Source organism: Anas acuta, chromosome 16 (genome assembly GCF_963932015.1).
Source record: "Anas acuta chromosome 16, bAnaAcu1.1, whole genome shotgun sequence".
NCBI classification, from domain to species: Eukaryota; Metazoa; Chordata; class Aves; order Anseriformes; family Anatidae; genus Anas; species Anas acuta.
In genome coordinates this window covers 13,014,063-13,036,852 of record NC_088994.1, presented here as the reverse complement: position 1 = coordinate 13,036,852, position 22,790 = coordinate 13,014,063, and the positions used below count along the sequence as shown (strand labels likewise).

The following is a 22,790-nucleotide window of genomic DNA, read 5'->3' as shown; positions in this document are numbered from 1 at the left end:
ATATTTCCCTTACACGGGCTACTATAAAAACAAGTTCTGCACAGTAGGCAAATTTAAAATAACTTTTAATTAACATTTAAGACACAGAAGTCTGATCATGCAAATTCATCTGCGTCTCCTCTCTGCGCCTGATTGTTCCTGATTGAATACGATAAAAATAGACTTTGTAAGAGTCAAGTGTAGGCATGGATTCCTTTTACTTCTCCTCCCCTCTGATTATGCATTTCCTCAGATAAAGTGGAAACCCTTGGATGGCTATTAATGGTATGATGGGTCAGACTGGAAAGGGCATCCTGCTTGAGAGGAGCTAAAGATTTCATTGACATTAAAGGTATTCCTTCCATGAGCCAAAAAATGCCTCTCCCTTGCATAAAATCTCACCTGAGACTATCCTGCATTGTTCTGTCTCAGCTGATGTTTAATCTTTGAAACACCAACACTAATTTCACTGTGCCTTCTCTGTATCTGAGACGAGCATCTGGCCAGAGGCTCAGCCATGGATCTATATTAATGTGAAGAAAGCGCAACTCGCCTGCACACAGGAGATAAATATTTGAAGGGAGGCAGAGGAATTTCTACATCGAGAAGTGTCAGAGGACATGACCCTGTTATGAGTAGCAGAGACTCTGGATAGCAGAGGGCATGCTGATACCAGTATCTTTATCGTGTAGCAGTTAGGGAGCAAGTTTCCCAGTGAAACTTGCTACAAGGTCTTTGCAATGCAGACCAGTTAAAATTTTACTATTTTATACCACTGATGATCTGGGAGGTGCAAACCCATCAAAAATGCCACAAGAATGAATGAGTGCAGTGAATCACTCCAAAAGGAAAACTTGGTCATGGGAGGTGAAACTTTTGCAAGGCGTTCCACCCAGAGCCTGGGGGCGCAGGCTGGTTGGGCACACAGTGGAGAATTAATGTCACTGCTCTTTGGCAGAGGGAAGAATCAACTCCATCCATTTATTTTTGCAAGCAGCAAAGTCACATGAAGAACACAACACAAAGAGCCGGCTGCTGAAGTCCCTTAGCTAGCCAGAAGAGCATTCCCTGGGTCACTGTCCTGCACTAAATCATTAAAATTGCCCAAAATAGCTGTCTATGATGTTTACAGCACCATAGGATGCTCCACTCTTCTGGCACAGATCTGTTTCCCACTCTGTGGCAGTATCTCACGGGACATTTCCCCCCGTTAGCTGCTCTCTGATGCTTCTCAGCATGGTCAAGTAGCAAAGCAAATTGAGGATGCATTCACCATCACAAAAATCAGAGCTGTAAAGGACTAGAGGAGGTCACCTCATCCTTGCCGTGCCCCAGTGCCTCCTGCTTTGATGCTGGTAGGCCAGGTCACGATGGCCACAACTGGTCGTGACTCCACTGATGGGGACTGGGCTTAGCGTTAGCAGCAGACTTCAACTCAGAATTATTCCCTTTACAGATTGTGATTTTTTCCCATCTTATAACTTCAGAATCCTTTGTGTGAGAAGGTGAAGATTCTTCTTCCCCTGGCCTTTCATGTAATGTACGAAAGGATATGAAAAATAGATCGATCCACTTTCATGTAAGCAAACAATCATTTCGGAGTTTTATCTGACTATCTTTAATTCAAACGTTTAAGGATCTTCTGTGTGATTTTATTACTCGTTTCTGACTTCTCCTCTAGCACTACATCATGATCACTGCCTGCTTAGTATTTTGGATGGCTGTTAAACAAAGCACCTGGGCAGCCCATACCCTCCCGTGGATGTGTGATGCTGGCACTCATACGCTTGTGTCTGGCCTTCCACCTGGTCTGTGCATGCAGCCTCCTCAGCCGTGCCTGACTACCAATGTGATCCAAATTTCTTGACCATCACAGGGTCTGCTTTTTCCCTTTCCTGTCCCGTTGTTAAGTTTTACACAGCAACATTAATTCCTGCTGCTGAACACATGAGCTGTGACACCAGCATGGAGCAGCGTCCTCCCGAGCAACATTCTTATCCAGAAACGATTAAGTCTAAAACCACCCTGGCTGAATGGCAGGTAATTTAGGAGCGCTATAGGGTTGGCCTTTGTGTGCTTCAGAGCTGAATATAGTTGCTCCAGTTCCTTTCATCTGGCAACTTTCCAAGAGCAAACCATTATTTCAGTTATTCAGCCTATTTTGTTTTTACAACAGCGTCTCAATACAGAAGTATTTTAAATAAAAATATACCGTATCTCTCCAAACAGTCTCTGGTTTTAAAAGACACCATGGGCTTTCTTATCCTCTGAGAGCTGTAAATTTTCTGGAAAGAGATTTTGCCTTTTTTTTTAGAGGTGTTAAAATGCAGATCAGACTATTTGAGGACAGCAAAGAGATTCAGCTTAGGTTTAAAGAAACTGATTAGCCTGATGCTTTTCTCTATGCCAGACAGGGAAAAATCGTATTACACTTTCATACTCACATGAAATTCATCCTGACTATACCTGGGAGTATATCAAAGATATTTGTTTCCATAGAATCAGAAAACATTATTGCAAGGCACACTTGGTTTTCAAATCTTTATCAAGTCCCTAGTGCTACTGTATAAAGCCCTTTGGCCTTTGCAGAACTCTTTCTTTAGTGATTAAAATTAGAGAAATAATGGTACACATCAGCCCTGCTTAGAGGAAGAGTAACATTTTTTGATCCATTTAACACAATCCTATGGGTAATTCTCTTGATGACTTTTATTCCTCCTAGGCCTTACAAACACTGAAACATTAAATACTTAGAATTCACCTGAAAGCAAATCTCTGTTATCTTAACCTTCCATCTGATTCAGCTTTGGAAAACATTTTGGACAGACTTCAAAATACATCCCCTTCAGATGTGGATCACTACCTGAGGGGATGCTGCCCTGCAGAAGGCACTACCAGAGACTTCGCTTCCTACCTTTCATTTGGAGCTAAGGGTCATCCAGAACAACCTGTGCTTAAATGATGTGGCCACTAGATGTCATTCCTTTTTCACTCAAATGAAGGTTAAAGAGATATTTACCTGGCAGAATAAGCCCCCCACCCAACATTAGCATGCACAAGTACTGTTGTGGTAGAAAGTCCCATTGCCTGGGAGATGCCAAATTGTGTAAGACCAGCCACTACAAAAGTTTCCAGGGAAAACAATCCCATACTGGCAGGAGAAGGGGCCACATGGCTCAAGATCTGCATCGCATTTTTACAGCTCTCCACAACCATATGTATCATATGTAAGGAGATATGTAATGACAGCTTCACAATACAAAGCTCAGTGTATTCACCGCAACAGATAGGAAGCACATGTGCTGTTGTAAAACCCAAGCTCTACCCGCTGCAACAGCAACAGACTGGAGGCTGAGGGCCAGACCTGAAAATGTGTAGGGTGCCCATTTCTCTCTCATTCAGGAGGAATTTAGTGCCGCTCTTTTTCTGAGAATCTTTGTCCTAGTCACTTCATCAAAAAAATGCTGTCACTGCTCAGGAACTGAGCACACTGTGACCAAGAGCTCAGGTGATGGGAGGAAAGGATCCCACAGCTGGCATAGAGCCCATCTGGGTCCATGGTGGGATGAAGTGGGCTTTTGCACGACTTCCTTGAGTTCTGCTGCATATTCAAATTTTGTATGGGTGTAAATAAGGGGAAACTCTGACACTATGTGAATAAATATTTGCATGTCCTGTAAAATGGAATGAAAATTCATAATAATATAAATAATAAATGCATTCCTTAAATGATATTCAGTGACATGAGCACAGTGCAGTTTTGACTTCTTGTATTTTTAGCGATCTGGTATCTGTTTGAGATACATCATTTACCACTCCTGATTGTCCCTGATATGCATATAGACAGTGGTTACACAGTGATTTCTCTTTTATTAGCATGTAGACCTCTATGGTCCTTTGTGGTTACTATCCATGTTTTGGATGTCTATCTCTACGGATTATGAAGGCTGGAAAGAACCAGACCACATCATTTCTCCTTCCGTCTTTTCATTTTTATCTTAACCAACTCTAATCATTTGTCATTTGCAATCTCTTTATCTTTTCCACTTCCTCCCAAATAATAAAGACTTGGAGCACGTAAGAATGAGATAGAGAAATACTGTACTAATTTAAGTAAGATCTTACACTGATTAAAACCAGATGTACTGAAGTATGTCTGTGCGTTTACTGCTGGCACACACAAACACATCTGTTAGAGCTATCAGTGTAATACAAATTTTACCAAATAACTGTTACCATTTAGAGTATTTACTGCTTCTTTGAAATCGTATCCAAGCTACTAAACCCAAAATATCTCTTACTGCTCAGGATTTCACTTATAAGTAATAATAACTCTGAGACATCTACAGCCAATTGCTGTGAAACAACTGTATCCTCTTCGGTGCAATCAGACATAGTCTGTTTGCCACATTATTTCAGCTCCTTTAGTACCTCAGTGAAATTGGTTGCCAAATAGTTTTGCTAGTTCATAGATCATTCTTTTTTTTCCTTTTCCTTTTTTCCCCCTTTTTTTTTGTCCCCGAAAATCTTTGTCCCACAGATCTATCAAGTTCCTCCTGTCTGCCAGACCAGCAAAGGGAGATGACTGATACATAAATCCATGAATTCTAAACACGCTGTGTGTCCATGCATTGCTGTGCTGATATATTGATACTTACAGTGCTCGTAGTGAATTCGGGTGGGTTGTCATTCACATCTGTCACCGTAATGATTGCAGTTGCCGTGTTTGAGAGACCATAGTTAAGATTTCCTTCCATATCTGTGGCTTGAACAATGACTATATACTGCTGAACTTTCTGGAGCAAAATAAAAGAAGAGAAACAAAAATACAGCCTGTAAAATGCCTGGGTTTATTTTCCATACACAAGTGCAGTTATTATGAAGTTAGTTGGACTCAAAATGTTAGTAAGAAGACATAAAATTTCCTATCATATTTTTGAATGGATTTTTGCATAGATTGGAGGTTATCACCAATTTTATGGGAAAATAAAAATCTTAAATACAGAAATTATAGGTTCAAACAGACGTTTTTGTTAATTTTTAAGCATTTTCAGCAACATTAGTTTGTGTCTTTTGAAAACCAGTAAAAACTTGGCTGATGTGTTTTCACTGAAAACATCACCAAAACATTATACCCCCCAAGCTGAGAGCAACATTGCTTGGTGGTACTCCGGGTGGTTCTGCCAACAGTTTGATGCCCACAAAGCGACACTTAAGATATCCTCTCCGTTTCAAACCTTAACACAAACTGGGTAAAAAAAAGAATTTAGGTTAAGAATGAAAAAAAATAAATCTATACAATAAACAAAATTGGAATTTCAAGGAATTTCAGAGGAATTCCACGCTATCAAGGAAAATGTCTTACAGAGCAAGCCATGAAAATCATTCACAAAAGTTCTTCTGGAAGACACTTAGACTGTATGTTAATGCAATAGGAAAACAAACCTGAATAAAATAAAATAGGAGAGCAGCACCTGATCTTGCATGTTTGTACATCTCCCTGCAATGACTCTTTATTTGTGAATATCACCTGAGAAATGAGACCAACACCCTCCTCGCTGCACCCTCCTTTCAGGTAGTTGTAGAGAGCAATGAGATCTCCCCTCAGCTTCCTCTTCTTTAGCCTAAACAGCCCAATTCCCTCATTGCTCCTCATAAGTCTTGTTTTGTAATCCCTTCACCAGCTTTATTGCTCTTACAGGCAGATATGACGGCAAAGCTCCTGTCCTCTGTAGGCAGCTGGAGAGATGTGCAGAGGACCAGGGAGGGATCCAGCCCAAATCCGTGTGGCTGAGAGGAAAACTAAACCCCCCTACCCCCCCAGGACCTTGCTCTTGGTAAGCCCTACAGCTGGTGTGCTCGCAGAGTGAATAAGTTTTGAGGGGACAAGTAGGAGATGCTGCAGGATTTGCTTTGGATGCCTACGGTGTAATTACGGCTGTGAGTTGGGACATGGGGATCAAGCTGCCCTGGTGGAGCAATGGAGAGCCCAAGGGGTGTGAAGATGAGATGGAGGCACAATGTTATGCAGGAAAAGCTTTTCGCAAAGCCAAGTGGAGGGACTTCGATGGGAGGAGAAACCTGCCCGGAGCAGCCGTGTGCTGGATTGCTTCCTGCTGTTGGAGTCCGGTTCAGCTACTCGAGGGCTGCCCTTTTCCTTGGCAGATGTTGCAGGCTTGTGTAAAATGTCAGATGTCCTTTGAAACTTCAAAGGGTGAGAATTAGGTCAGTTAGGTCTGTTTACTCCCATACAGACACTCTTGAACTGCTGTAACTGCTTTAATTCTTGAATTCTTCTGAATTGCTAGAATAACAGAGATCTGAATTTTAGCTTTATCTTGATTCCAGCTCATTTAATTGACAGATATTAATCTGCTAAATTGACAAGACATCGCACATAAGGATCCATCAGCACCTTGCGACTAGAATATATTATGGAAATGTACTTTCATTATCTCTTGCTACCTTGTCTAATAAAACATGAGGGAGAAACTATTGTTAGCCCTTGTTTTTCCTCCTGCAAAAAAGTTGCCATTCATTGCTCCATTTGCAAAGCACCGAGTAATCGTAAGGCTGAAATGTCCTTATTAATGAACATAATTTCTATTTCATATTTTGCCCTGTCTTCCTTCCCTCTTACAGACAATTTAGGAGACTGACAGAAGTATTCCCAAACCGGCCAAATGCTTGCAAGCCAAATTAGGTTTAAATCATAGAAAGGGGAAAGATAGTTAAAAAATAGTGGCAATCAGATTCCACAGAAATTAGAAAACCAGGTCGGAGGCCCACATTAGAGACCACAATTCAATAGTACATTTAAATGGCAAAGCCACCTCTAATATTCCTGGCTGCAGTGAGACGGAGCTGTGTAACGTGGCGTTTCCTATCTGATGGCATAGCTGTCGCCCAGCATTTTAAAAGCTCCAGTACTTCCACAACCTCCGTTTGAAAGAAACCCACACACTTTCCTTCTTCCCATCAAAGAGGGCAAGGAAACAGCCTTCAGCAGTGGGGGCTCTTCTTTTTTAACTTTGCGATTTTCAGTTTTCCCCTGTCTGCAGACTGAGGTTGCATGGCCAGGTCCAGCAGCAGAGCGGGGCTGTGGGAGCCGAGGTGGCTCGAATTCTGTGCCAAAAGTGGTCTTGAAACCCTGCCACTGCCAGGCAAACTTTCTTCTGAGCTCCGAGAATGAACTGCAGACCTTGGATAAGGTCACATGTGGTCTGCACAGAACTGACTTATATTGGGACCTGGGCTACAAGCCTCCCGCTGCCTTCATCTCTTTTCTAGTTGGCTTCGTTTGGCCCTTAAACAAAGCTTCCCCCGGGAAAAAAAAAAAAAAAAAAAAGAATCCTCTCATACACGAGGGGGAAAGGGACTAGAAAGTCTCATTTAAGAGTTCTGTTAGCCTCGCCATTGTGCTCCATGTACAGATATTAAATTATACGCACTCTGATGACATGCTTGCATGTGTGTGTACTCAGAGACTCTGTCTTATTAATCTCAGATTTACAATTCGGGTTTTTTATTTAACAAAATGCAGTTCACCGAGCATCATAGCACAGTGTTAATAAAAAATCCAGAACAAATTCAGAACACTACTTTAAAGAAATTTAAAAAAGAGATTGTATCTATCAGATAATACAAACCCAAAAATGAAAATGCCCAGAATTTAGTAAGGTACCAGCCACAAAGAGCTGGTTCACGCGGATGGGAAGAGGGAAGGAAAACACAGAAATGCTGCATATGTGAAAGCAAGCACAGAGGCAGATGAGAAAATGTGAAGTATTATAGCAGATAGCAAATGCATGGAGTGATTGGACAGGATCGTTTTGGGATCGTTTTGGGAGTAGAGAAGTTTGAGACAGGTGTTCAGGGTTGGAGGCAGCTGCAGCAATCAGGGACCAAGCCAGAGCTAAAGTCCTGATGCAAACTTCACCAAAGGTGCTCTGATTTTCCTCAGCTGAAGACACAACTATCCTATTTAGAGCAGAAGTGTGGTCTGACAGAGAGAAAGATCTTGGCTGGCATGTAAAGTTGTGTCAAACAGGAAAACATGTAAATGAAAGTAGACTGGGATTTGTCAGACCTTTAGGCACTCGGTTGCCATCCACATCCAGTTTCATCTGAAAGCCTCCAGCGTGGGCATATAAAGGTGGCACACTCAAGTACCTAGTTTAAATTTATAACTAATTCAATCTTCAGTGAGATTGGCCCCAGCAGACAAGAAATTACTGATTTTTTGTTTTTCTGTAGCTAACCTTTTTGCTTTTGTGCATTAAGCTGATTTTATTGAACTATTCAATCAATTTCAATTTCAACATGTCTTTCCAATTTGTCACCGCATCTCCAGGGGCATCTTAGTTTGTTGTCCTACTATTATTATTATTGTTACCACTATTAAAAAAAAAAGACAGCCCTGTGCCCCCAAGCATACGAGACATTTTCTTGATGGGGTTTTGATCATACAGAATAATTCTGATATTCCCTTTCTTTGCAGAAGTGACATTTTAAGTAGCGCAGGGCAGAAACTACAGCATGGATATAGCGCTGAATAGTCTTAACCCAGAAAAGTAAAATAGTTCCTATATGTTTGCTCTGGTGGTGATGCTGTGGAACAGAAGAAACAAGTTTCTGCCCTGGCTGGGGCAGACTAAAAACCCAGCCCCAGTGAAGTCATTGGAGGTCCAGTGGCCGGTATTTTTAATAAATCTAGCAAATCCTCATGCTAGATGAAGGTGAATGTGCTACTTCTACTTAATTCATGGAAAAAAAGAAAAAGCTGATCTTGATAAGTGCTGAGCTTTTAGTCTGACCTAAAAACTAAGAAGGGCTTTTGAAGGAAAAAAAAATTACAAAGAAAAGAATAATTTAAGCACTTGTGGCAGATCTAATCTGTCTGCTCTTCTGTCAATCACCTGATACAGAGCCACAAAGACATACATCAGCTAAATTCCAGAGGATGGGAATTAGCTGAAGAATTGGTTTAAGCTGGTTAATGGGAAGTTGATTCAGGGCTTGGTGAAAAAGTTAGAAGTGCCTTGTACAGGAAGAGGTAACAGCTTGGAAGAAGGGTCAACAGAGAATTAAATAACAGAAACAAGATAGGATTTCTTAGTACAAAACAGAACATAATGCAGCAAGGGACCAACAAGAGGACTTTTGTGGCAGCTGGTTTAGTGGACATGAGCAGGAAGGACTGGCACCACATCCCATCAACTTCCTGCTGTGCAGCAGGAGACAAACAGCATTGGCAAACGCACCATGTACAGTATTAGCCTTGCAGATACAACGATAGTATTTCTTTGTGCCAAGCACTGAGGGCTCATCTGGATGCTGAGCACAATCCAGGTCACTTGTATTCACCGCTGAGCAACCCGGATCCGACCAGGTGCTGGGAGTGAAGAGCCCATCACCGGAGAAGAGCCTAGAAGAGCTTGGCTTGTTTAGTCTAGCAAAATGAAGGCTGATAGCAGATATGATTGCTGTCTATAAATACATCAGGAGGATAAACACTAGGAAGGCAAAAGAGCAATTTAAACTAAAGGACAATGTTGACACAAGAATGAATGGGTATAAGCTGTCCCTGAATAAATTTAGGCTGGAAATTAGTAGGTCCTTCACCACTAAACCCGTGAGATGCTGGAGGAACTATCTAACACAAGGTCTGGGGAGAAAAATGTTCAAAAGAGTATATTAAATTAGGGGTAAAGCTTTTTTGGTCTTGGTAGAAATTACAACAAATTGAGCTAAAGCAGAAATCAGTTCCCTCAGTATTCTCCAGCTTCAAACAACTTTTGAAGACAAAAAGAGAAAAGCCCTTTCAGTCCATATACCACAATCTGTTTGGATGAAAATGGTTTAAGACTTAACACCGATCAGTAACGTCAAACCAGAATGTTACAAAAGGCATGAACAAAGGAATAGGTGCCCCCCTAAAACTGCAATTATTGCAAGCAGCTCTGCCCATCGTGGTGCAGGCTGGCACCGCAGACAATACCTCACATCCCCTTCCTTGCTGAGAGAGGTTAGAAACCAAAGTAAATCACACTCCGAGAGACATTCTAAAAGAGCAAAGTAGTTTCTAAATGAAATTGTAGTAATGAAGTGCTATCTGTGATCCCAATTTCCAAGTCTGCATGCACAATATTTTTAGGAATATGGCCGTTCCTGGTTTACACATGCAATTATTATATATCATACACGTGCTGGGTAACTGTGGAAGCCAAAGCCCAGAAATGCGGTAATTATGTGATTAAATTAATCTGCATTATGGACAAAGGGTTTGCAAAATTAGGACCTACATTTTCAAAGCTCTGTACAAATATTGTCCAATTAATTACCACTTCCTGAGAAATGTATGACTAACTAAATTTAGCATCCTGTCTGTTAAAGCAAATAAGGTTACCAGGATGTTGCTGTGGGATTTATTGAGTTGGAAGATATTGGTGAAGGAGAAAGGAAGTCTGAAGTTGTTAAAAAAAAAAAAAAGAAAAAAGAAAAAAGAAAAAAGGTTGTATTTCTTCTCTTGGCTATCCTTACATCTTCTTCTTTATATTTATGTATTTTTTCATGTCCCCTAACTTGTACATTGCCAATGAGAAGGGCATGGCATGTTCCTCTGGCTTGTTTTCTAAATCATTTCTTCACTTGCTACTGAAATTTTGATGTTTGCTTTTTTGGTATAAGACAGTTGCCCATGAACACATTAGTAATAAATAGTGTAACATGGCTGGGAAAGTCAATTTGAAAACAAACAAATACCCCAACAGTCACTTGACTCTAGCAGAAACACTTTATCCAAAAAGACCTAATTAGCCATTGTTTAAAGAAAACTCACAGGCAGACCTTTCAAAGCATCTGTAACGCTCCCTACTTAGCCATGGCTAAATATGAACACAGATTCCCAGAAGAAACCCTTATGCTGGGAGCTCACTGCAGAAGGCAGCTTTCACAGAACAACCAGAACGCCTGACACCTCTGGCAGCCCCCCCAGGGACTGGTGGGCAGCGAGCTTCGTCTTCATGCCCGAGCCGAGCCTTTGATAGAGCTTGACCTTTTCCTTCCTTACATGCGGTGCAGCATCGTGTCATGTAGGCAGCACCTTCAGCAGACTTCAAACCCTGGGCCCATGAATCTTAATGCACACGCTGCTGCTGCCTGAGCTAAAAGGATGCAGTTTGCTCCATCCCGATGTCTCTATACAGGTCCGGCTGCTATCAGAGGCATTTCACGTTCTGCTAGGACTGTAAAAAGGGAGAGGATCCCAGCTTTAAAATGAACCAGGCCACACATTCCTGCACAACCGCTAGCCGGGAAGCAAACAGACAAGTTTATTTTCTCTATTTGGCTGGGGTTGTGTTTGCTTTTCTTCCCAGCATGGCACAGTATACCCTGGCTGTGAGCATCTGGGCATATTTGATTTTACAAGCTATCTGCAACTGCAGAGCTCTTGGGCAGGAGTGGTGCCTTGGTCTAACTCTAGTGATGCTGAGTCTCCTCTCCTGGAAATGGTGGTGTGTTAATTAAGCTCGTTCTCCTCCAAAAAAAAAAGGTGTTGATGAGAAACATCCTGGCTTCTGACATACAGGTCCGAGCCCTGAATTCCTGCTCCCATCAGACTGACCCGCCTGCCATCCTCACATCGATGAATGCCTCCAGCCCTTTCCCTCCTGCAAGCTGTGCTGCTAGAAGCAGGCAAGAAGCAGCCTTGCATTTGGAGTGCTGCAGAGTAGCGTTGCTTTTCCCACCTCATTTCTACATCCCTGCAAAAGCTCACGGCCAGCCTCCACCACCTGCAGCTCTCCAAACTGGGCTTTGCAGTGCCTTGGACAGCTCCTGTGCCATCCAAACCACAGCTCACAGCCATCATCCAGTGCCTTCCAGCCTGGTGGCCCAGCGCAGAGACTGGGAGCGTGGAAACGCTGGTGCACATTGGGCCAACTTCAGCAGATTTTCTCTGCTCTTCTCAAAGGGTGAAGCCCTGTGCCATGGCTCATCCCCTTCCCACTGTGCTGCTGCCCCATAAGACTTATTTAACTGGGACTGAAAGAGGAGGCAGGGAGTGAAGACCTTCTCCCACTAACCTTGCATCCACCCAGTGGGGGATTTCTGCCTGCAGAACGGAGTTGCCGTGACTCAAAAAGAAGGACAGAAGGACAATATTTATTCAGGAGTCATCCTGATGAACAATTCCAGTGTTTGCTCTGACTCACTGGCTGAAACAAAGACGGCTTTCACCCACGAAACTATGCTGGGAGAACTGTCCCACAGATCTTTATAAATCAGTCTAACACATGCCAATTTTTTTCTGAGACAAATAAAGGTCCAGAGGCCACAAGCTAACCTCCGGATTTTCATTTGGTACTGCACATATATTGACAATCGACCTTTAATAAGCAGCTTTCATCTAGCAGTGTGATTAACAACCATGAGTTAAGCTTTTTTTTTAATGCTTTTCCTCGCAGCACCTGGGCTCTGTAACCTGGGGGATCTCACACCTTACAGATCTCTTAAGCTACTGCAATTTAAGGCAATATTTTAATGTGTTGCAATTTGCAGATTTTTTTAACCTGTTCACAACCAGCAGGTACACAATCAAATCTTTCAGCTTTGACCAGGGTGGGCGTTGAATTTGAAGTGCAAATGTTCCCTGTTCCAGCGCAGCAGCTATTTTCTGTGTGGTGGCTTCTGAAAGCACAACAACGCCTGGTGGTGTGTGTAACAGCCAGCGAGAGCTACCTTAGCTTTCATATGAAAGCACGAGGAAGTGTTTTAAAAGTCACCTGAAAGAAAGTGAGTATGATCACAAAGAGGTTAGAAAATCACAGAGAGCTGGAAAGCCCTTTGGGAGCCTACTCTGTTTGGCCTCTTAGTAGTGTTAGACCAAGCAGTTCGGCTTCTGTTGCCTCTGGCTGCTTTTTTTCTGTTACTCAGGCACTGGAAGTGGTGAGTGGAAACCTTCCCTAAGCACACTCCAGGTACAGAGAAGACCCTGACAGCCACACAACAAGCCTTCCAGCGTCCTGGCTGTGTCCACAGCCCCCAGGACAGAAGTTATGTGGGCCAAACTGAATCACTCACCTCCCTAATTTTATTGTGAGAGTCATGATTTTGCTGAAGAGCCAGCTTCAGGAGTTGTGTTATTGAGTGAGAATCTCATCTCTGAAAGCGATCTGCTAGTTGTCAGGGATACAAAGGGAAGCTTAGAAATATCAACTCCAAACACTAAAAAGCCCTGAAACAAAAACAAGTTAAAAAAAAAAAAGCAACAGCAGACATACCAAAATAACTGAAAATGGTAACACAGACTGGTTGTCCTGGTGGACCATTTTAGTTATGTTCTTAATGTTTTGTGCTAGCAATACTGTCCATAAGAAGGACTGTATTAAACAAACAGAGATGAGTGTGATCCATCTGATTTTTATTTTATTTAATTATTTTTATTCCTTGGGGATCAGGCACTGAGCCTGGGCTATCGAGGTTTTGAAAAAACTCAGGTTGAAACCTCATTGTATTGGAACACATGAGGAATATCAATGCAGAGATTTCTGTGTGAGGAGAGGACCTACTGGAAAATGCACCCATCAAAACAGTCAACTGACCCAAATGCATCTTGCAGAGGGTTCCCCGTACTCTCGCCCTAGCTGGCCTCTTCTCTTAAGGCAATGTCACATTTTCAAATATACTATATACCAGGTTAATACCAAAGTAGGGGCTGTTTAACCTGGCACTTATTCTAGATTTTGAGTTGCAAAGGGCGGGGATTGGAGGTATAAATATTTTATCTGATATGTCAGCATAGGAGAATATCAGAACTCGAATGCAGCTGTTGGAAAAACTTCAGCCCACGCAATATTTTTGGATCTGAAATATTGCTTTAAAATCAATTTCATTCTTTGAAGTTCACTCAAAATCTAAATGGTACCTCTGTTTTGAAGATTGTGACAGCGTTTTCCAGTTTGGAGAGGTTTTATAACATGGACACAATATTTGTTGAGCCTTTTTTTTTTTTGTTTTTCCATTCAGCCTTGGCAAATGAGACACCAAGCCCGGAGCAAATAGAAAATAGGGACTGGGCTGTTTTCAGAAGATAAGTATGAAAACAACAATAACTTCAAGCAGTAGCCACTGTTCTGCAGCATTTTTTTTATCTAGTCTTGAAATGTTTTATTTACTGATGCTGCTACTGATGGACCTAACAGGTTTCCATGCCTCCAGCAGTCCTATGAAGGCATCTGGGTTGAGTCTATTAAAGATGTTCAGGCACTACAGACTTACCTCAAAGTTATTATCAGAATTATTAACCAAATTGTTATCAGAAAATCCACTGTAAGAATGTCTGTAGTTCTTGGACAGTATTGACTTTCCTATTTAGAAAGACTGTCAGTAAATGGGCTTCTTATATGGTTCATATTTAATGCGTAAATTAGAATCAAAGGATCATTAGAAATAGGTTACATCTCAATCTTTAGTGATCAAAACTACAGATCAGACACAAGTCCACAAGGAAGCAGGAGAGGAATAAGAAAAATAAATTACATACTTCTGATTGTCACCACTGATAGTCATGTGAGGGGGTTACAGTGAGCTGGTATGAGCTACAAGTAAATTTCATTTAAAGTAAGAGATATGACGAATATCTATGATAATGTATTTTGATTATGACTACAGCCAATGAGTTGGTGCCAAAAAAGAGTAGGACTGTGATTAAGGCTACAGGCTGCAGCTTGGATTTCTTTTGCATTTTCCCAAACACTCCCCAGGTGACCTTTAGTAGGTCATTTAATTTTTCTGTGCCTCAAAGAAATTGAAAATAACACTTCAAAATGAAATGAAAACACTTTCTTATCTTACAGTGATATCGTGAGAATAAAATCCATTAGTTTGCAGAAGCACTCAGACATTTCGATGAGGAGAGCTGCAGAAGGACCCATCACCAGCACCCTTCTGCTGGAGGTAACCGTGTGCTGGGTATTGCTGCAGGAGTTGGTATTCTTTTGTATCTCCACATCGACAGGAAGCAGCTCAGACCTAGCAGACACTGCTTTCAATTCACATCAATATTTTGCAGCCTTTATGCCCCAGAGATGCCAGGTCATCCTGCAAAGCACTTAAAAGGAGACCTGAGGAATAAGCCTTCTATCTTTTGGCTGAGGCAATTTTTGTAAAACCATGAAATTACGTCCAGCTTTTCTTGGACAGGAAGAGACAAGCAATAGTTCAATGTCTAGGTGGTCACACAGCAACTGTCGCTGCTGAGAGGTGCCCTTTGGAAAATCTGCCAGCAGTAAATTGATGCTGCTTCCAGTTTCTGTCTGCCACTTTTTGACAAAAGGAGTGAGTGTTGAGAGAAAGGGAAAAAAACAAAAACCCCAGGCAGACCACAGAAAAGGGAAAGCAAACAACAAACCAAGAAACATTTTTGAAAATAAAAAATAACCTTCTTTGGACTTGTGCAAAACCACATTCTTCCTCTAGTGTGTATCTTCTTGGTGCTTACCCAAAGGCCAGGCTTTAGGAAAAAAAATCCTAGTTATGTCCACTGCACTTTTATAATCTGCAAAACCTTTTCTGTCAAATGCTGCCAGAGCAATTTAATAAACAGGGAGAATGCCTTAATGTATTCTGAAACCTGAAAACCACCCATCATTAGCCCCACATGCTGTTTTCTTACTTTCTCTGCTTTAAGCCATTTAGCTGTTACAGCTCTTTTTCTTGTAAGCCTGACTTCTGTTTTTATCAGCCTGATTTGTTTTCTGGTATATCTGGCTTGATTAAAAAGAGGAAAAAAACTTTTACAATCCAGGTAAAACTGCCTTCTTCTTTAAGCTCTGTTGGGCTAGAAGCTTGAAACAAATCATCAAGAAGATCAGGGTAGGTCAATAAATATTCATAATATTGCTCATAATTTATACTTGGTCTCATTTTTGCAGATAGGCTCGAAATGCTGCGCTCATGGCACTTCTGCTATAGTCAGAGCTTTTTATTCTTAGCAGCATGAGGTTTTCTAAATCCTATCAATGCAGCAATTAAAAAAATAAAATCAATGTAATATATATTCGATGTAATATATTCAAGCCATTTCTCTACTCCTATGTGTTTACACATGGCATGCACACCATAACAAGGATCCTGGATTTTAAAATTTATGTCAGTCAGAAGAGGAACACAAGTCTTGGGAATCTGTAGGGTGTTGACTATATGGTCAGGATAAAATAAATTAATTTGGTGTTATTCATTATTCACTGCTGAGAATCATTCCCTCTCTTTCAAGAAAATAGCTTGGCTAAGTTCTTGCTAGCTGCATATCATATATGCCTTCACCCTTATGAACTGAAAGGAACATCCAAATAATGGAGGAACATGTTATAGTCGGAAAAGCAGCTGATTTAATTAAATTTGGCAGAATGAAAGGTTAGTGGAAAACAATCAAATAACTGAGAAGAGATTAATGTGAGATGCTCCCTATTGTATTTCCCTTAAGAGCTGCTTTACACAGTATGGGTAGGGTCATGTTGTGTCGATTTGCTGAGAGAGAATTTGATTGACAGAATTACTGGAAAAGAAACTCGGTTGGGTTGTGAAGCTGGAAATACTAATGGGGGCTTCTGTCAGAAAGAGCTCTAGCTGCAAATGGCCTCGCTTCTCTGGCTTTTAAGAGGGCTATGATCTTCTAGGTACAATACACAAATACTTCGGATTTGATCAACTGAGCTAGTTAAGTTAGTGGAGGCACAACTGGAAGACCCTGGTTTAAAGGCCATCATGAAAATTATGCCTTGGTGCTATAGAAGATCACTACGCTCTGTCTATGGGACCGGTGCCGGGGATTGAGCACTTAACCCAAAAAGTCCTGTATGCCTCCACCATTTCTCTCCTCCACAAACTTTGAACCCCCAAACCCCATGAAAATATGCCAACCTTTTAGTTAAAGCAGAAACTGTTGGGTTGCTTTGTATGGCAATTATCCAGTCCCTGCTCCGACTGCAGCACGGAGAGCTAACTTGCAAGCATCCTAGAGAGCATCCTAGAGCTAACTTGCAAGCACTGCTGGGTATGGAAAAGACAAATTTTATGAGAAAACAGGTGCAAAGGAGAAAATTCTCAATGCTGTGGGAAAAGTAGCCAGAAGCTTATTCTGTGAGTGGAAGAATTTTCAGCTGGCTGGAAATTGTGACCCATGCCATGAAACGACGATGTTTGAACATGAACAAGATTTGATCTTGTTCACTTTGTATATATTAATCACATCAAAGATGTAACGTGCAAAAAATGAAAATGTGCAGTTGACTCAACACTTGATGGTTGTACTCTGTCTCAGTGTAGAAGAAGGGATACAATTCAGACCGAATCTGATAGAAAAAAATGAGCAAGAAGAGAGCAAAATACAGTAATTAGGGACAACTTACAAAATGCAACATAGCTACAGTCACTTAGGTGTTACAAATCACTCACTGAACAGGATCTAGGATTAATGAAGGATAAAATGCTACATTTTTTGAAGTAAAGCATTTCAGTAGTTTTTTAGAAGCTAATGATCCTAATGTTTATATGTAGATGTACTATATTATACAAAAGAAAGTTTTTTTTTTTTTAATTAAACATAGCATTAGTGAATTTAAGTCAAGTCATGAATGAATATGTGTACTCTTACAAAAGGAAGGCCACCAAAAATAAAAGAAATTTTGCAGAGAGCAGTCAATACTGCAGCGCTTCCTACGGAGCTTGCTGATGTTCGCAGTGCTCCCTGCTCTCTGGAATACAACATTTGGGGAATGAGAAGCAGATAGATCCTGGGAAGATATTGATCGATACATTGAACAATCATAGGTTTGCAATAGAAAGTGCCTGCAGGGCATTTGAGCAAACGTAGGTTTTGACGATGATGTCTGCAACTTTTGAGTTTTGGGTTCAATTGTGCTCAAAGACTCAGTAGAGAAATACTGCAGTGAGGTCTGAAACCCAGCCCCTGTGGACTCAGAGGCTTTGCAGACACCTATGGATGTCTATGATGGACACGATGCTGGCTCTGTGGGAGCCCAGCTTCAGCAGGGCTTCAGCACCCTGCAGGGTGGGTGCTTGCTGCTTTGGAGAGTAACGACCTGTACACCTCAAGGCACTGCCTGCTCAGGAGGTTTCAGACAAGAGAAGGTTTCAGCCTGGGAAAGTGAGGAACTGGAATGAACAGCATCATGATAAACTGAGAAACTGCTGATAAACTAAATGACTGAAAAGGCAGGCTGGCACAGTGCCACTGCGAGTGTTCTCTGAGTTGAGCAGGACATTTTCCTCTCCATATTGGGCCTGTCAGCCTTAATCAAATATCCTAGAGCCGAGTCACCGTATGTCCAGGTGAGACTACAAAAAGAGTGATCATTATCATCCTGGAAACAAAGTGCTCAATGTCAACTGTGGGAGGAGAAGCTCAGGTCAGAAGAGCTTTTTTTTTCATAAAGTACTCCAAAAGAAGTGTTTTGATGTACAAAGTGTGAAATGTAAAGGCCATTTTTATTAATTTGATATAGAAGCGAGTAGACCCTCAAAGGTCCCAACTGTAAAAGAGACCTTTGGCAGGGTAACTTGGGCTTCTTCTTGTGACTATATGTAACATGAGGATTGCATGGTAGCCACAAGCCATTCCAATAACTGAAGGCAGAATTTAATTTTCTCAGATCAGAGCCTTAATCAAGCAGCATTTAATTGCAATGCTTTTTGTCATCTAAGGGATGCACGGGATCTTTGCAAGTGTCAAAGGCCTTTAAGTGACCAGGAGCTGGTTCCTTCTTATCAGGGGAAATCTTATAAAGGAGTCAGCACCACAGAGAACCACTTGACAACCTCCCAGATTCTCACAGTGTGGAATTAACTTCACCTTGCCAGAAGGTATGAAAGTGGAACATGCCAACCATCTTTATGTGATAAAATGTAATTCTTGCGGTTATATAATTGGAGAAATGTAACAGTTTCTTGGCTATTAGCTGCAAGAGGGAGTTTCAGCATTTCAGTTTTCTCCATTTCTGGCTACATTTTCTCTTAAAAAATATATTTGTATGGAAAAGCTGAATTTCATACAAGAAGCAAAATGACCCTGAATTTAGTAGCATACATTATAAGACATTCAAAACTAACAGACTGGAATGAAAAATTGCAATGCATAATTCTGCCAAGATAATTAACCCATGACCTGATCATATATGATGCTGTTCTGACGAGCTTTCTGGTACGCTATAAATAATGCTGGCATATTTTATTTTCTTTGTAGGCATAAATATTGACAAATTCATACTCATTAAACTTCTGTGAACTGGGAATTATCCCTATTTCTCAAATGAGGAACAGACAGAGGAATTAAGACTATTTTTTCAGTGTCATTCATCAGTTTGGGGAGCCCAGTTTGGGATACTGAATACAGTTTCAAGCCGCCTTTATGCACAGAAGTGAAGCTATATTGATCAAATCCATCCTGGCAATGTTATTTCCTTTCTCCTTGCTCTCAGCTGAGACCTGTTTCTATGTGCAAGAAAAGTCCTTTTGCTGAGATGCACCAAGTTTCCTGAGCAGAATTCCTTATGGCAGGGAGAGACTTTTTGCCATTGTAACTAGATCTACTGTAAAGTTTTGGCAGCAATTCATCGCTTTATACTCCTAACTGACAGAACTAGCCCAATAAAAGTTAACTGCAGACTAAGGATATATAAAAATTTTATTCTGAGACAAGCTGTGGTATGGATATACAGTGGTTTTGTCACTTCTCAGGACCTGCTTCCACTCACCCCTTCACCCACAGAAAGTTCTGGGTAACTCATTTCACTTCAGGCTATGACGCATTAGTGGTTATTTGTCCAGGCTACCTTAGCTGCAAATGTTAGTCCTTATTCTAGTTCTGATACTTCCCGACAATTAGAAAGGAAATGGTATGCTGTGGTATGAAGAATTCCTGGTCATTATGGGGAATTCAAATAAAACCTTCTCAGCTGTAGGACTACGTATGGAGTGTCTGCGGCCCCACGCTCTACAAACTGAGCATCTTGTGGGACCATCCTCTTCACACAGACTGTGAAGGGATGGAGGGCTCTGATCCTTGGTTTCTCCTAAGAAAAAGCTGGAGGCTGTGTAACTATGTGTCAAGGTTTTTGTGAGATGGATTAACTCCCTATCGGGAATAAGGTAAGATCATGAAATATATTTAATTTTATCATAAGTTGCACTCACATTTGTGTCCCAGAGGTGAAAAGGTTTTATCTCATCCCACCAACTGCTGTGTTTACCTTATGCTCAGTTAATGGGAGTAGTATAGATTTTTTATTTCTCTTTTCTCATAGCAAATGTCAGAACAGTCCAGGTTTAGAAACATTATTATCTGACAGCAGAAACAAAGCACTAACTCAAACCAGCTGTAACAGGTCCTTACTTTGAGTCCTTAGGGTCTCTAACTAAACCATTAGCTCATGGAATCATTGATTTAGATGATAGACCTTGCCCCAAACAAAATCAGTCCTGGCACTGGAAAGGTAGATGTGGAGAAAACAACGCCCATCATACAGATGCTATTTTCACCACTTGATTCAAAACCCATCCTGGGCTCCACTGGTCTAAATGCTGAAGGCGTGCATCTGAGGGGGGCAGAATTATCCAGGAATTATTGTGTTGCCTGCAGAGGAGACGCGATGTGAGCTCAAGCCGAGGCCCTGGCATGCTGTCAGCAGGCTAGAGTGGGCATGAAAGGGATGAGAGGGGATGCAGGGGCATCTCCTCAGGTAATCTTCTCATTTGTTTTACTGGGTACATAACACTGAGCCTGTGGTTCCCAGATGCTCTGGGGCCAGGTTGCTGCTCTCTGGGGCTGTGTATACAGCATGCAGCAGAATTGGGCCTCGATGTTTTTATAAAAGGAAAAGAAGCAAACAAACAAAACCAACAGATGGAAATCCTCAGATGGAAGGGGACATACTGGTTATTTATTTAAAGAGCTGCTGAGGTCTAATGGAAATTTTCAAGAAACGTTCCATTTAGAACTAGCAGAGGTTTATTTAGCCCATATTTTCTGTTTGTTTTCAATCATTTTTCATAGCAAAGAACATTTGCTACCAATGCTCATTCCTAGCATCTTCAATTGTCTGTTCCCCAGCACTACCCTGGTTGCTACGGAGACAACTGAGATGTCACAGGCAACAGCAAGGCTCTTCAGGTGTGGAAGCAGTGCGCGAAGGAGAGAAACATCCTTTGGAAACAAGAGACCTCCCTGCCCTTGGGCACAGGCATGGGAGCCGGGTGAGGGTTACAGGACACACTATGTGCTGGACCCTGTGTCTAAGCAGTGCTTCCCCAGTTGCCTCCCCAGTGCCAGCTGCTTTTCAGGCTGCACAAAAGCCATGAACCATGTCGTTCCAGCCTCAATGCCAAAGAACATTTTCTACCTGGATTTGAATAATGTGAATATATTAATTAAAGTTGATAATGGCTGGTAATGATTTCCATCAGCAGTAGAATGATGCTATATTTATCATTATCTATGAGATTCTCGTACCTAAATAATTTATACAGAGACTTGAAGTAACGTGACTTGCTGTCTTAACAACTTTTCTGACAACTCCTTTAAAGTAACAGAACATTGTTTTCTCAGACAACAGAGTCCATTTCTTGTTACGTGAAGGAAAGGAAATAGAGGAGATCAAAACCTCCAGGTTTTGCTATGAGCAGGTTACGCTTGAAAAAGAACTGATTTTGAGACTGGCCACAGCATTGGCAAGAATCTATTTCAGAGCAATTTAGCTTGTATTTATTACAGTGACATCGTTTTCAGACCCAAATAAGGCTCAAAGTAAAAGGAGATGGAGAGAGGGAGAGCCGAAACTGCCTTTTGGGCTGGAAGATGTCTTCTGCAGCCCAGCTCTCAGGCTGGGATGGTGGGAACGCCTGGACCTAGCCTCGAGGATGCAAAGTGGAGACAATCAGATTCCACTAGGGAAGCATCTGCATCCTCCAGCGGTGGATCACAAAGGACTACAACCCAGTGGGGTAAAACTCATGGCTCAGCTCTGGTGCCATCTTGATCTGGATGTGGGAAGCCTTTGTGCTGCTGTTGTGCCAGAGCTCAGCAAATTCTGGTGGGAGAGCCCCTTTGAGAAGAGTCTGTACAAAAGGACAGCCAGGCACTGCACATCGGCCACTAACTGTGCTCTCATGGCACTGCAACTTAAAACAGCCAAACCACCCCTGACTTTAGAATTATTATTATTATTATTTTATACCGAGTCACTGGATATAGCCATGCAACTGAAAATTCTGGAAAAAAATGGAAATAAGCATTTGCTATAAAATACATCTCAGTGATATAATGCGCTTTCATGAAATATGCAAAACAGATTCACTTTTAGCTAGTAAGGACAAGATTCAGAAGCATCGGCAACTGACAAACAGAGGTCAGAACAGTTTGCAAAATAAGATAGGAAAAAACCTTCCTGGAACCTCAAAATCCCTCAAAGCTGATGACATAACTGCTCTTGATTTCAGCAGTCTTAGACTCAAAGAGAGAACAACAGGAATCTTCTTAAATATTTGTTGTTAAGGTAAATCTAAAATGATTGTCTAGCACAATGTTAATTACATTGTACAGCAATCAAAACAGAGACGCTGAGTCTAATGAATCCCTACTCTCACCTTTGGAACAGAACTGGAGTGTCTTGTTCACCTCCTTATTAGCCCATAAATATTCTAATTAGGAAGCAACTCCAGATGAATAGGATTAGCAATAAGGACATTTTAGACTAGGTACACAAGAGATACTCAAAACTCTCATGTCTTATCTA

At 41.5% G+C, this 22,790-nt stretch overlaps 1 protein-coding gene across 4 annotated transcripts in view; it reads right to left on the bottom strand.

Annotated features, from left to right (window-relative positions):
• CDH4 (cadherin 4) overlaps window positions 1–22,790 on the bottom strand; it is a 668,170-nt gene that overhangs the window by 40,863 nt on the left and 604,517 nt on the right. For all 4 annotated transcript variants that reach the window (XM_068700721.1, XM_068700722.1, XM_068700719.1 and 1 more), the window contains one exon: window positions 4,638–4,775. In XM_068700721.1, the coding sequence (XP_068556822.1) occupies window positions 4,638–4,775 (138 nt within the window). The remainder of the gene's footprint in view (window positions 1–4,637; window positions 4,776–22,790) is intronic.